The following is a 16036-nucleotide window of genomic DNA, read 5'->3' as shown; positions in this document are numbered from 1 at the left end:
TTTCAATATATATTCTCCAGAATCCAACAAAATCAGTTTATAATCAATTAAACAAGTCTAATAACTAAAAACCCCCAAATTTCATTCGATTCCAATAATAACTGTTCAAACTCGAACCCTAACTCAAAATTATTCAAATCTAACCAAAATCAAACTTTCTCAAGCTTAAAATTCGAATAAAAGAGTGGGTTTCAAAGGGTTTTACCTCAAATCAGTTGCTCGAGCTTTGTCTCCCTCAATTTTTCTGTTTTTCATTTTTTTTTTGGGTGATTCTCGGCCAAACTGCCGAGAGAGAGAGAGGGAGAGAGAAACCCGGAGAGAGAGAGCAAGGGAGAGAGAGAGGACGCCAGCGGGAGGAAGCCCGGAGAGGGAGGTGGCCGGCGGTGGAAGAAATTAGAGAGAGAGATGGTTGCGCGTGAAGAACCAGAGAAGAAGAAGAAGAAAGAAAAGAAAAAAGGAAAAAAAGGGTGGGCTGGCACACGGGAAGGGAAAGGGGGAAAAGAAAAAAAAGAAAAGAAAAAAAGAAAAATAAAAAGAAAAGAAAAGGAAAAAGAAAAATAGAAAAAAAGGAAAATGTATTAAATTTAAGTGTGTTTTCTAAAAATCTTTGGGGTGAAATTATAAATATTGAAAATAACTTAAAGTCCCTTGATTAATTATGAAAATCAAATTAGGCACACTAATAATCCACAGTTTAGCATAATTAAACATGTTTAATTCTAGAGGGCGTTACAGGAGCCCGACCTGGCCGACTCCAACGGCTCTTTTTCTGACCGTTGCCCGATTTTCGGCCTGAACCCGACCCGCCGAGAAAAAAATGGCCATTGGATCCGAATTTGGGGGGAAAATTAACTTTTTAACCCAAAAATTTTCCTATAAATACCCCCCATCCCCCCCACACATTTTTCTCACTCAAACTCTCTCAATTTCGCTCAATCTCTCTCAATTTCTCTCAATCTCTATCAATCTCTCAAATCTCTCTCACAATTTTTCTAAAAACTATCACAATATCCTAAAGCTCTCTTTCTCAAATCACTCTTATTTTTTATAATGGATTCTTTTAGTTATAGTGATATTCTTGTTGATGCCCAACACAACGTGGAAGAAGAGAAATTTCCTACTAATGAATTTATTACGCAGGAATCTGCTAATCCAAGCCCTGGTGGACGTGCTGGAGGTCGTGGTCACAATTTTGGCAGGCGTGGAGAAGTGGCGAGTGCAAGTGCTACTGCGTCTGTAAGTGTTGCAACCTCCAAGAGGAAATACAAGCGCACCTCGACAGTTTGTGATCACTTCGACACAATTGAGGAGATCGACAATGATGGTAACACTAAACATATAGCTTAGTGTAAATATTATTTATCTAAATAATAAGGTGACACTATTTATGGCACAACACACTTGAGAAGACACTCCGAAAAGTGTCTTCAAAAGCTTAGTCAGTCAGTCTGGCGGAGCCGAATTCTGCCAAACACAATTATATTTTGATTGCGCAACCGGTGGTCTAACCACTTGGAAATACGATCTGTAAGTAAATCGTATGGAAGTTGCTCGAATGATAGTTGCATTAGATCAACCACTTAGTTTTATAGAGCATCCTAATTGGCAACGATATATTAAAGTTGTACATAATTTTAATGCATAGTTCACTTAAAAACTACTCTTATAAAAGATTTGTTAAAATTATTGAAAAAAGAAAAAGAAGCATTAATAAACCTCTTACACTCGACTAGCGGTTGCGTTGCGTTAACGGCAGATATTTGGTATGCCCTTGCCAATAAATATTATTTAGCTGTAACTGGACATTACTTTAAAAGATTCGATTTAGATAAGAGAATATTAAGTTTCAAATGTGTTTTAGGATCACATACCGATTTAATATATAATATAATTTTAAATGTAATTGATGAATTTAGATTAAGAGATAAAGTAATGGCTATAACATTAGATAATGCTAGTGCAAGTACTAAAGCAATTGAGTACTTCAAAAATAACTTAAGTTTATTCGGTGATGGTATTATTTTCCACCAATGTCGTGCATGCCACATAATTAATTTAATAGTTAAATCTGGTTTAAAAGAAATGACTACTCACATTAAAAGAATTAGAGATAATATTGCATAGATTCAAGGTAATAGCCAAAGAGAACAATATTGGTTTACGTTCTTACAAACATTAAATCTACCTCCTAAAGCATTAACCTTAAAATATGCCTGTAAGATGGAACTCAACTTATATTATGTTTCAACAATGCATCCCCTATAAGGATGTTATAACAAACTATATCTGTGCAAAATTAAGAACATGACATATAGACGCATATGATTGGCAAATTGCTGAAGTTTTGTATCAATTTTTAGGTAGGTTTCATAAAGTTACTTTAAAACTTAGTGGAACATATTACCCAACATCACCTTTATCTTTAGGTGAACTTTTAAGAATTAGTATTTTATTTAATAAATATAGGGTGAACCCAATCTTAGGAGTTCCTATCGCTTCTATGGAAAAAAATTTAAAAAATATTAGTCCAAATTGCCTTTATTGTATGGTTTCGAACTATTTTTGATCATAAATTAAAATTAGACGGTTTAGAAAGTGGTTTAGAAAACTTAGGTGAATTTTTAGACATCAATTATGCTGACCAATTTATAACAATAAAGGCAAAAATATTTTTAATATATAGTAAATATGAGAATAGGTTTAGAAACACAAACTCTGGAGTACAGGAACCGCAACAACAAGATGAAAACCTGCATTCTTGAATGTTTTCGGGTTAAAGAAGAAGAAAAAGACGATTCAAACAGAAGCTGGGAGTGGATCTTCATCAACAGGCGGCGGCGGCGGCGACTTCAATGAGAGCTTAGTAGTCGACGGTACTAGAGAATCAATTGACTTAGTTCAATGGTAGAGGGCACGAGCATTAACTTGGCAAATCTTAACTCGATTGGCAATGAATATTTTTTCGATCACAGTTTCTACTGTTTCATCCAAATAAGCTTTCAGTATGACGGAACGAATACTTGAGGAACGCCGAAACGCATTGCAAAGGGACATTGTTGAAGCCTTGGTCTGCATTAAGGATTGAGATCGTGCCGATCAACGTTTATAGGATACAATTTCTCCGGCAAGTCAAGAATGGATCGATAAATTTAATAGATTAACATTTAATTTTGAAGACGATCCTTCAGCTTCAAATTAAATTGTAATTGGTAAATATGTATTTGCTTTCGACATTGTAATTATATATTTAGACTTTGTAAGTTTATAAAATTTGTAATTCGTCACAAAATGATTGCACTCTTTTTTCTTTACTAAGTTTTATCACAATTGAATTTTTTTTAGTAAAGTTTTTAATGAGACAATCATAAATTACAAATTTAAAAATTAATATACAAAATTAATTTATTAAATTATGTTAATAATATGTGTTAAATATTAATTTTAATTTTTATATAATTTTAATACAAAATAACTTAATAATTATTTATATATAAAATTTAAACAGACTCATGCTGTCTGACCAGTCTCAGGCAGCTAAAATTAAGCTCGCGATCCGTCAACAAATTTTTTCGAGCTTGGGCGGTCCAAAAAATTTAGATGAGTCGGATCGGGTTTAAAATCAATTTTTTTTGGACGGTAACGGGTCGCCGTTCAAAGTTTCAGCATTATTTGTATGTAATCTTCTTCACTAGTTTGTATGTAAACAACGTTAAACCCTAATAAAACAGCTGAATCCAAAGGACGGGCCAGAACCTGAAGCCATTTCTCTCGCGGGGCGTGGGGAAAATGGCGGGTCCGTTGATTCGATCGCTCTGGTCCTCCGCGCGCAAATCTCTATCATCCACCACCCACTCTTCTTCTCCGCCTCTCGCTCGAAGACCCTACCTACTCTCCCCGCACGGCGCGTCACTATCACGCGCCTTCTCGGCGTTTCCGGACGCCGCCGCCGTCTCCTCCACCTCGCCGAACAGCTCGTTGGATCCCAGCCGGCTCCGAAATGTGGCGGTGATCGCGCACGTCGACCACGGCAAGACCACCCTCATGGACCGGCTGCTCCGCCAGTGCGGCGCCGACATCCCCCACGAGCGCGCCATGGACTCCATCAGCCTCGAGCGCGAGCGCGGCATCACCATCGCCTCCAAGGTCAGCGCTTTCTCTCTCTTTTTTGGTCCTCGATTGATTGGGAATTTTCGAGTTAAAGTTCATTTCACCGATTCGAGTTTTCAATTTTAGATTTCTACTCTAAAAAAGTGTCACATTTAAAGTGAAAAGCTGAAAATGTCACAGCTCAAATTGAAAACTCGAATCTTGGTACTCGAATCCACCAAGCGAATGAAGCCTTAGTGTTTCGATTTCGAGGTTTTAGTTTGAATTTTAGGGCAAAAATGATGTTCTAATTGCTTTCAAGTTTTGATCTTTACTCAGTACTCATCATAGTAATAAACTGGTATTAGTTATTTTGCAAAGCTAGAATCTTGCTGTGATTACAACTATGGATTTTAAGCTCTTTTTATCAATTTTATGGCGCAATTAGGAACTAAAAAATCTGTCAATAAAGCTAAAGATGCTCAGTTTGGTCGTCGTACAATCGCTACGACACTACCATTGATATGGTTGGGAAGTTGGTGAACTTTCATGAGCCTTGAAATGAATAATTTCACTTATTTCTAGAAAAGAGCAGGAGAGAGAGAGAGAGCATAAATCTTTCTTTCTATATTTGGTTCTACCTTTACTACCTAACTCCGTGACTAACGTTGTCCATTTTCAAATTTTGAACTTGGTGCTCAGTACCTGATGGGTCACTCTAGTCCTTGTAGTCTTGTACTTCTATTCAGCTGCTTCTACATATTAATTTATTAATAGAATCTCAGAATTTTATGCTGCATTTTCTTTTTCAGGTTACATCCATAGAGCATAAATCTTTCTTTCTATATTTGGTTCTACCTTTACTACCTAACTCCGTGACTAACGTTGTCCATTTTCAAATTTAGAACTTGGTGCTCAGTACCTGATGGGTCACTCTTGTCCTTGTAGTCTTGTACTTCTAGTCAGCTGCTTCTACATATTAATTTATTAATAGAATCTCAGAATTTTATGCTGCATTTTCTTTTTCAGGTTACATCCATAGCGTGGAAGGAAAATGAGCTGAACATGGTCGATACTCCTGGACATGCAGATTTTGGTGGAGAGGTAAGCAGTTGCTTCTAGCTTAAAACGGAACCCCATCTTTTTTTTTTTCGAGTGCTTAAAGTTGATCAAAATCTTGTTTTGACGGTTGAACAATATTGTGTTAAATGGACTTACAGGTTGAGCGGGTTGTGGGGATGGTTGAGGGAGCAGTACTAGTTGTTGATGCTGGTGAGGGGCCACTTGCACAAACCAAGTTTGTACTTGCAAAAGCTTTGAAATATGGGTTGCGCCCTGTTCTTCTTCTTAACAAAGTAGACCGTCCTGCAGGTACATATGCACAGCACAATCTCTGTTTCTTTTGTTCACATTCAAACTATATCCTTTCTGTTCCTCTTGGTAAAAACTGCTACTGTATTGCAATTATAATTATTTGCACTATTCTCTGTTTGGAGTTGTCATTGAATTCGGTTATTGGTTACCATTAATGCAGTTTCTGAGGAGACATGTAATGAAGTTGAGAGTCTGGTTTTTGATCTTTTTGCAAATCTGGGTGCTACAGGTGCGGAAATCTTAGAAGTAGAGACATGGTCCCTTAGATTCACCTTCTTTTGTTGTGATTCTCAGTGCTCTTTTACATAAGTAAAATAAGATTTTAAATTGATGTTTGTTTAATCTTTTAGAGGAGCAGCTGGACTTTCCAGTTTTGTATGCATCTGCTAAAGAGGGATGGGCTTCCACCTCGTTCACCAAAGATCCTCCTCTTGAGGCGAGAAATATGTCGCAGTTGCTTGATGCCATCATACGACATGTTCCTCCACCAATTGCAAATCTTGATGCGCCTTTCCAAATGTTGGTTGGTATTCTTGCTTAAACAACCTATTGGAAGTTCAATTATATCCTTTTGACTTTGGTCATTTTATTGCAAAGTAGTAGTTTATGCAAATTTTCTATTGTAAAAATCTACATTTATTTTCTGAGTTTCATCTTTGATATTTTGTCATTCCACTTGTATAATAGTTGTGTACATAATATTGCACTTTAGGTTTCTATGATGGAAAAGGATTTTTATCTTGGACGAATCTTGACTGGGCGGGTTTCTTCTGGAGTTATCCGTGTTGGTGATAAAGTCCATGGACTTTGCTTCAAAGACTCGGGGGTTAATAAAATCGAAGAAGGAAAGGTTTGAAAGCTTGTCTGATTGTAGTTGAAAGTAAAGAATTATATCTTGGCACTCATATTGATTTTTTAAGTAGCGTACAGTATATATTTAATGTGTAAAACACTTCTTCCTCTTGTCTTTAATTCTTTAAGATAGGCTTTGTAATTTTGAAATGCCAAGTCCTTGTTCTCTTCTCATTTTGTTTCTTCTGTAGTTTTTTTTTTGGGGGTCTCTTTCATTCTTTCAGGAAAGTTTTCATTTCTTATTTTTCTTATTTTTTATCTTTTCAAAAAGGGGAGGTAAAGTAAAATTTGCAACTGCTGCCCTGGTTTCTTTTAGGTTTATACTGTCTACTGTGTAACAAACTATGCAAGATGGTGGTCAGCCAAATGAAAATCTTATTAATTAAAATTACGTTCTACTTGCACATCCAAAACCAAAACTTTGTTTGATATTTTTAACAACTTTCTTATTGAATAGCTTAAATTGGACATAAATACTTAGTCTTCGAGAAATGTGACCATTATATGCGAGAACTCATTGATACTCATTAATTTTGTTTTTGTTTGTTTTTGTTTTTGCTTTTTCTTTTTTTTGGTTACTTTCAGGTTACGAAATTGATGAAGAAGAAGGGTACTAGCATGGTTCTAATTGAAGCTGCTGGTGCAGGTGACATTATATCAATGGCTGGGTTGGGAAATCCATCTATAGGCCACACAGTTGCAAATACTGAGGTATTAACACAGCTAATGTTTATTCTACAAAGTTGTCCCCGTTTTAAACCAAATGCCCTGCCCCTCTCTCCTCCTTTATTTGTGAAGTTCCACTTAAGGGGAATAGTCTTACCGATTATTGTTTCTTTCCCTTATTCCTCTATTCATTCTGAACTTCTGAAGTATAAGTAAAACATTACATATATTATTCTTTCATCTCAACATCTGTGCATTGAGACAACAATCTGTTCGCAGCCTTAGCCCTTAAGATTATTGTTTGCTACTCTAGTCTTCTTGCAATCCCCTCCGAGGTTTTAAATTATTTATAACCTTCTCCAATGCAATAGCAATCACAATAGCCACTTGTTTCTGTTTTGAACTTGAATGCACGTATCCCAGGTCACAACCCCCTTGCCAACTGTTGAATTGGATCCACCAACTATTTCCATGACTTTTGGTGTCAATGACTCACCATTGGCTGGTCGTGATGGTTCCCATGTAAGTTTCCCTTTTTGGCTTCTTACTCCGGATATTATTTTCACTGTCTTGCTTCTTTTGTTGGCTTATTTGGTCTCTCTTTCGGTTGTTGGAAAGAATCAATGACTGGTCTTTTTTAGTTGTTCATTTATTTATTCTTTTAGTTTTTAATTCAGATTATGTCTGGTGGTCTGGTACATAGTACTAGAACCTGCTTAAAAAGATGCCTATGTGTTGGTTTTGTGTTATATTACTAGTACCATGAAAGTTATAAATCTTTTGATTTCTAAATGAGTGTGAAGACATACAATCAAATTACTGTTGACTGATCGAGTGGGAAAAAAAACTGTTTAGTGTTTGTCTTTCCATAAGAAATTGGCTCCTTACTATAGGTGTGGGACAATGGCGACTAGATAAATGAGTAATAATATAGTTTTTTCTTTTTTTCAGTGTCTACAAAAAGGGGAAAAAAATCACTAATTTTTTTCCCCTTAATTTTCTTTACATCCTTGCATGTTCTTGCAGTACACTTTCTACTGTCTTTAGAAGAGGCTTTATAATTTCTTTTCCAGAAGTTTCATTTGTGGCCTACAAACACCATGACTTATAGCACTTATCATAATATCCCTTGCAAGAATAACATACAGTGCCTTCAAATTTTTGGGTTTTGCAATTTCATTATCATGTTCAATTATTGCATCTGTCACGAGCTAACAGAAATTGTTGATACAAGAATAGTTGACTGGAGGAAAAATTGGTGATCGGTTAATGGCTGAAGCAGAAACCAATCTTGCCATTAATGTTATTCCAGGATTATCAGAATCATTTGAAGTTCAGGGTAGAGGAGAACTTCAACTGGGTATGTCCCTGTTAAACTTGCAATCGTCTGTTTCACTTCTGAAATACTGAGCCCAGAAGAACTTGCCACTGAGCCACGTGCATTGGAAATAAAGTTTCGACATCTGCTAATTGCAGTTTTCATGGTGTAACAGGTATTTTAATTGAGAATATGAGGCGTGAAGGTTTTGAACTATCTGTGTCACCACCTAAAGTGATGTGAGTTTTGGGATACATCATACGTGTGTAATTCCTTTTGCCCTATTAATGTATTGATAATGCAATCGACAATATGACATTCATTTTGCAAAATCAGACAAATTTCAAGTGATGAAAGTGGTTTATATTCCAAAATGTAAAGGTACTACCATTAAATTCTGAAAGAAACTAATATTAGGGGCCAAACATAAAAATCTCCTAAGAGTTTTCTGAAATGTAAATTTATTACGTAAGTAGTATTATATAATTTGTCTATAAAAGAGGTGAGGGAGGTCCTTGTAATTCTTGTTAAAAGCACATTGTTTGCGCATTGTTGGATCTGTTCTGAGAACTGGCAGGTTCTGAGTTCTGTATTCTGCTTGAATCAGGTATAAAAATGAAAATGGTGAAAAGCTCGAGCCAATTGAAGAAGTTACTATTGAGGTAACAGTTGCAGGCTTATTAATGCCTTTATCTTATCTGTGAGAAATTATTTACCCCTATTACTTGGTTGTCATTGCAGATAAATGAGGAACATGTCGGTCTAATTATGGAAGCCCTGTCTCATAGGCGAGCCGAAGTTACTGACATGGGTCCGGTTCCAGGAAATGATGGCAGGACTAGATTATGTTTGACGTGTCCTTCGAGGTTGTTATTCTGTTCTCCTAACATCAATAGTTTGCTTCTAATTGATCTTAAAATTCCATTTTGGTTGATGTTGTAAAAGATGTTGATTTGTTTCTCCATTACAGTACAGCTAAAGTCATATTTTGTAATTATTACTACTAAGTATTCTTTTAATCCTTACGGTCAATTATCACATTGAACGTTAAATTCCAAGATACTGTCGTTTTATCGTCATTTCTTAACAACTTTTTCATCAGAAGTAATTTCCCTTTTGTCGTGTCTTCAGGGGCTTGGTTGGTTATAGGAGTGTTTTTAGCAGTGACACACGTGGAAATGGATTTATGCATCGTGCTTTCTTAAGTAAGGCTTATCTTATTTCTCCTCCTTCTATCACCATTTTGACTCCTCTAGTCACGTGCCGCTTTTTTCCTCATATATATTTCGCCTATTTCTCAGAGTATGAAAACTATCGAGGCCCTCTCGGAAATGTCCGCAAAGGAGTTTTGGTTCGTCATTCCTTGGCCTCCTGATCCTCAGCTAGTTACTTTTAGACTGTTACTTTATATCTATATTCTCAAGCGTTATATAGCCCGTAACTTTATGAGGAAACTGTTTTATCTCATAAAAAGTTAATTTCTCTCCGTCCTTTGAATATATCATAAATACTCGCAAGTCAAATTTCTTCTCCAATTCTCCATGCTTAGATTATTGCTAATCTCGTTAAGATGCATTTAGAGATAAGGATGTACTGTATTTATGCCGTCTATATCTTCAAACGATATTAAGATGACTCTGTGACATTTATTTCCTACCCCTTTTAACATCAATTTGACAGGTGTCAATGGGCTATGGTACAATCACAGCTTATGCACTGATGAGTTTAGAAGCTCGTGGAACTCTTTTTGCGACTCCCGGGATGGAGGTTGGTTCATATATAACCTATTCTCCTTTATGGATACTTGTCATTTTGCTTCCTAAATCTCCGTAGTTATTACAGAGTGACTTCTGGAGCGCCCCATCTTTCAGTGCACTAGCTAGTATAATCAGCATTGTTCTATAAGCATGCCCATTTGTATGCCTGTTTTGCTCGACTCATACTGGGTGGCTAAAAATAATATTGTGAAGCTCAACCAGAGGAGAAAACGAATGAGAGGAGTAAAGAGTATAAAAATTGATCCATAGTTGTTCTAAATATTGTAAACATAGTTGTTATGTTCAAGGATGTTTCAGGTCGAAGTGGGTGATTCCCCCCCCCCCCCCCCCTTTGTTTTAACTGTTGCATTTTTGCTTGTTATTATGCAGACATATGATGGCATGATAATTGGTGAACATTCAAGGGACACAGATTTAGATGTAAGGAGTAGATTTTGTTGCCTTATATGTTAGGGATTATGTATAATTAATATTATTGACGTTGGAACATTTGCCTTTATATAGGTTAACCCAGTAAGGAACAAGGAACTTACAAATATGCGTGCAGCTTGCAAGGATGAGAATGTGAAATTATCTCCTCCTCGTCTTGTATGTATTCATCGAACTTCATTTCATTGTTGGTTTTGTCTTGCAATTTCTTATTTCTTATGATTGTTGCAAATTGCAATCATGTCAGTAACTAATTTTCACCAGTCGGTCATTTAGTTAGTCATGCTTTAACTTTTAGTCGGAGTCATAATGTCATATATGTACAGGCAAACTCCACCTAAAAATTAAAAGTAAAATATGTAAAGTTCCCCAGGTTAATATCCAAATAACTAAAAAAGAATGTATGGGCGATCCTTGTATCAGAAGACGTTGATTAATATTGAGAAATTTTTGGTTTTGCCATGTGTCGAGTAAATCATATTGGTACAAAAGCAGATGGGGACTTATTGTCCTTCATAAACCTCACTCCCTTTCCACTCTATTCAGAGTTAGGAAAAGAATATAATACCATATAAAACGGGACTCACAGAATTTTAGAAAAGGTAACAGAGCTTCATTTATCTATATGTGACTTGTCGTTACTATTTACTAATGTTGTGTTCATTCGGTTGCAGATGACTCTTGAAGAAGCTATAGGATACGTCGCCTCCGATGAGCTTATTGAGGTAAATTGAATAAATTATGTCATTTTCTTGTTAGCAAATTGTTAGACCCCTACTGAAGCAGGTTTACACTAGGAGGGGCAAAACGGGTAGAAAACATAGAGTTAGGGGTCTAAGGGAAAATATTGAAAGTGGCTAGGATGGGCTGACGTGGCAAGGGGGCTAATATGGGAGTAATTTGAATGGGGGAAGGGGAGTAGGTTTAGGGGGTGAGTATTTTCATCTTTTGAGTGTTGGGTGTGTTGCCGGAACGGCTGGGAGTGCCGGAGAGCTCGAAATCTCCAATCTATCTTTTATATTTCAGTGTAATTTGGTGTTTTTGGCTGATTGAATTAATAAAATTCCCTCCTATTACTCTCATTTTCTTGCTGTTTTTGGCGTGTGAGTGTGGAATTAGTGTTTGGCTGATTTTCTGAGTTAGGTTCCTAACACAAATCAAACATAGTTAGGTGTGGCCATAAACTCCGCGACTCATCATTCTGGTATCATGCTGAATGTTAGGATCCTAGCCTCTACTGTTACGATTAGCTAACAATTAGGAAACAAGAATCGGCTAGAAGCCCTTTTATTGAATTCAAAATACTTCACCAGCAACAAGGAGCTCAATCGTAGCTCTTGGAACAACAGAAATGGAAGAAATACAAGAAGGAAATAAGATAGAGAAGGATTTTCGAGGAATCCCACAACCTCCCAGTTATCAATCCAGTACCAAATTCTTCATGCCCCCTCCTCCTTCCTCGATGCTCCCCTATAACCACTCATCCTCTAACCAATTTGCACGACTCCCCATACGGCCTCTCCTTGCTGGCCACACCCCCTTCCCTGGGCTGATCCATCTCATTTGGGCCTGGCCCATCCTGATCCATCTCATTTGAGCGTGGGCCCATACCTTTACCACTCTTGACTCTCCTAACATAGACTCTTCGAACCAAAGGTCTAACATCACTCCCCCTTTCGAAGACAACCTTGTCCTCAAGGTTGTGGTGGGGAAATTGGGCGTGGAACACATCCAGAAGCTCCCACGTAGCCTCCCAATCCTGCAGACCCTTCCATTTAACCAATACCTCTGCCACTTTCTTCCCGCCCAAGGAGGTCCACTAGCCCTGGATGACTTCGGCAGGTTCAACCTGTAGCTCCAACTCGTCCAAGAGTTGAGGTGGAAGAGGCTGACACCGGGGGTCACTGCCCTTGAATGGTTTCAGCTGGGAAACGTGAAAAACTAGGTGAATCCTTGCTTCTGCGGGTAGCTGGAGGCGATATGCTACCTCGCCTGCCTTTTCCAGTACCTCGAAGGGGCCATAAAAACGGGGGACTAGCTTCTCATTCGGCCTCCGCGCCAAGGACTTGAGGCGGTAAGGCCGCAACTTGAGGAGAACACGTTCCCCAAGAGAGAAGGAAAGTTCTCGACGATGAGCATCGGCAAACCTTTTCATACGCTGCTGTGCTAGCACTAAATGTCCCTTAAGAACATCCAAGAACTCATTCCATTGCTGAAGCTGTTGGTTGACATCCTCCACGGCCGAGGGAGAATCCTGGAATCTGGAAACTGTAGGAGGATCCCGACCATAGACCACCTGAAAGGGGGAGCGCCTCGTTGAGGCATTATAGGTGGTATTGAACCAGAACTTGGCCCACGGCAAATACTGGAGCCACCAACGAGGTTTGTCACTCACGAAACAACAGAGATACACTTCTAAACACCGGTTCACGACCTCAGTTTGTCCATCGGACTCGGGGTGGTAAGCGGAGCTGCGACTCAAGTGAGTACCTTGCGCCCGGAACAGTTCCCTCCAAAATAAGCTCATGAATAGCGGATCTCGATCCGTGACGATGGAGCAAGGAATGCCGTGGAGCCTTACCACTTCTCGGATGAACACCTCAGCCACCTTCTTAGCCGTATACGGGTGAGATAGTGGCAGGAAATGGGCGTATTTGGACAACCGGTCAACTACCACTAGGATAGTGTCCATTCCTTGCGACCTAGGTAAGCCACTAATAAAGTTCATGGAGATATCCTCCCATACCTTCGCTGGAATAGGCAATGGTTGCAGTAGCCCCGCAGGCACCAAAGCCTCTGATTTTGAGCGTTGACAAACCGAACAGTTAGCAACATACTCGCAGATGTCTCCCTTCATTCCCCTCCAAAACAAGTTATATGCCACACACTTATATGTCCGCAAAAAACCAGAGTGTCCCCCCAACGCCGAGTTGTGAAATTCGTGCAACATCCGGCATATCCATGGTGAACCCCATGGCAAGACAACCCTGCCTTGGTAGCACAAGAGGTCCCGGTGTAATGAGAATCCGGTTGCAACTTCCTCACCTTTGTCCAACTTACCTAGTAATGCTGCGCATTCCTCATCCTGCCTCTGCTCCTGCCGAATCTCAATCCAATTCACTAGTTGCGGAATGGACATGGCAGTAAACTCCATCACTGCGTCTTCCCCGTGCCTGGACAACGCATCAGCTACCCGGTTCGCAGCTCCCTGCTTATACTACAGCTCGAAATCATATCCAAAAAGCTTAATGGCTCAACGGAGGTGTTCGGGAGGTAGGAGCCTTTGGTCCACGAGGAATCTTAAGCTTTGCTGATCGGATCTCACCACAAAGTGGCGCCCAAGCAAGTAATGGCGCCACTTTTAAACCGCCAAAACGACTGCCATAAGCTCGCGCTCATACACTGATCGGAGCCGCGTAGTCCCCGATAACATTTTACTGAAGAAAGCTATGGGCCTCCCTTCCTGCATTAGCACTGCGCCCAACCCCGAGCCAGATGCATCTGTTTCCACCACGAAGGGCTTAGAGAAATCTAGCATTGCCAGGACTGACAGAGTGGTCATGGCGTGCTTAAGTGCATCAAATGCGGCGCCTGCCTCCTTAGTCCATTTGAACTCACCACGCTTGAGAAAGTCGGTCATGGGCCTAGCCAAAAGTCCGAAGTTACGAACGAATCGCCGGTAATAGCCGGCTAACCCCAGGAATCCCCTAACCCCACGGACATTCTTGGGTGTGGGCCAAGCTAAAACGGCCTCTACCTTAGCTGGGTCAGCCGCCACCCCTGCGGCCGAGATCACACAACCTCCCAGTTATCAATCCAGTACCAATTTCTTCATGCCCCCTCCTCCTTCCTCGATGCTCCCCTATAACCACTCATCCTCTAACCAATTTGCACGACTCCCCATACGGCCTCTCCTTGCTGGCCACGCCCCCTTCCCTGGGCTGATCCATCTCATTTGGGCCTGGCCCATCCTGATCCATCTCATTTGGGCGTGGGCCCATACCTTTACCACTCTTGACTCTCCTAACATAGATTTTTCGAACCAGAGGTCTAACACTGAAGTAGTTAGGAGATAAGTTGTAGATAAGTTTATAAAGACCTAAGTTATTTCCTAATCTATTTTCCCGGTTTGCAAGTTTGCGTTGCATGTATGATATTGTCTTTAAATTGTGTGTAGGTTACACCGAAGGCCATCCGGTTGAGGAAGAAGTACCTGGATGTGGGAAAACGTAAAAGCATGAGTAAAAAGCCGAAGGAATGAAAGCCTTTCTTTCATATACTTTTGTACCTTTACCAGATACAATCTCCGTATACCTACCGGAACAGAGTGTAACATTCATTATTTAATCCATCTCAATTTTGATGATGCAATTATTCTTTGACATTTGGTGAGAACAATAATAGAAATGATTATGTATTCTTCCATTGGTATGTACTATGTAATAACATCAGAAGCGCATTGATGTCTTCAGTCTTATATGTAATATAATTGCCAGCTATTGGCCATTTTATTTGTAGGCTATTTCTGGTAGAAATTCAATGGCAGTGAAAATTTCAGGAGAAATCTACATTTAATTTGCTTCATATTTGGGAAACGACAAATAGAAGCCGTGCAACAACAATCCTTTTTCCCTTGATCGTGTGGTTGAAGCTGTTTTTGTTGTTTTTAAACCTTTAGCTTTAATTAGTCATGCTTGTTTTTATACACGCTTGTGAATGTGCATACGTAGATTATAATTTCAAAAAGATAGTGCTACAACTTATGTCGTTTATGTTGATTCTTTTATTTTTCATTTTGTGTCGTTCGTTCACGCTTCCCCTTCAGTTTCTGTAATTGCCCTTCCTGAACATTCTTCCGTTGCCCACCATTCTATTCTCTCGCCTCAAAATACTTCATTTCTTTTTGCGGATTTGAATCATATTTTTACATTATTTTTTCTCGTAAAAGTTAAATTTATTTTTTTTGTTACAGTGTTTTTTTCTCATAAATTCATTCTCAATTTTCTTTCAAACCAATAATTAAAAGAAAAAAAAAGCAGGGAACGCTAGAGATGTCAAAAGGGCCGTGCCGGGCCGGCACGGCCCTTCTAACCCCAGGCCCATGGCGGGCCTGGGCCGTGCCTGGCACGGCCCTGCACTGCCGGGCCTGAGAAGAAACCCTCAGGCCCAGCACTGGCCCTTGGCCCTAGTCCATGAGGGCCAGGGCCGGGCCTGGGCCAAGGCCCTTCACGGGCCGGCCCTGGCCCTTTTAATTTTTTTTTCAATATTTAATTAAAAAAAAGAAAATATATCATATGTCCCCAAAAGATATGATTTTATTGAATTGAGATAATACAAATAAGTACACATAAATGATCAACTCGTTAAAAACCTTGTCAAGTAAATCTCGTGGGGAGATCGGGACAAAACCTTAGCGAAGGAAAAAAGAGTGCAGTATTTTAGGATAAGTAAATTACAAAACCTAAGTGCTTCTAGAAGATTCTGTTATGTCTAAACTCAATCTTAACCTAATTTTCTTAATGCACTTGAGTTT

General features: G+C 39.1%; 1 protein-coding gene across 1 annotated transcript; it reads left to right on the top strand.

The window, feature by feature from the left end:
- The first annotated feature begins 3685 nt into the window (after positions 1–3685).
- Positions 3686–15114, top strand: LOC21385739 (GTP-binding protein TypA/BipA homolog). Its single transcript, XM_010095191.2, has 19 exons — positions 3686–4143; positions 5116–5190; positions 5307–5457; positions 5621–5689; positions 5811–5983; positions 6173–6310; positions 6898–7023; positions 7402–7500; positions 8218–8338; positions 8472–8535; positions 8904–8958; positions 9038–9162; positions 9428–9501; positions 9598–9647; positions 9977–10063; positions 10444–10494; positions 10579–10662; positions 11178–11228; positions 14681–15114. The coding sequence occupies exons 1-19, from the start codon at positions 3787–3789 to the stop codon at positions 14762–14764; spliced, it is 2034 nt and encodes a 677-aa protein (XP_010093493.2). The 5' UTR covers positions 3686–3786; the 3' UTR covers positions 14765–15114.
- Positions 15115–16036: the final 922 nt, after the last annotated feature.

This window comes from Morus notabilis, unplaced genomic scaffold (genome assembly GCF_000414095.1).
Source record: "Morus notabilis unplaced genomic scaffold, ASM41409v2 Scaffold1443, whole genome shotgun sequence".
In the NCBI taxonomy this organism is placed as follows: Eukaryota; Viridiplantae; Streptophyta; class Magnoliopsida; order Rosales; family Moraceae; genus Morus; species Morus notabilis.
The sequence above is the reverse complement of the archived record's forward strand: the minus strand, read 5'-3'. Positions and strand labels throughout refer to the sequence as shown.

Excerpts from the sequence above, each read along its gene's own strand:
- LOC21385739 (XM_010095191.2), top strand. The coding sequence starts at position 3,787 with ATGGCGGGTCCGTTGATTCGATCGCTCTGGTCCTCCGCGCGCAAATCT. Across the intron at positions 7,501-8,217 it reads CTGGTCGTGATGGTTCCCAT|TTGACTGGAGGAAAAATTGG; the intron begins GTAAGTTTCCCT and ends ATACAAGAATAG. Across the intron at positions 8,536-8,903 it reads GTGTCACCACCTAAAGTGAT|GTATAAAAATGAAAATGGTG; the intron begins GTGAGTTTTGGG and ends TGCTTGAATCAG.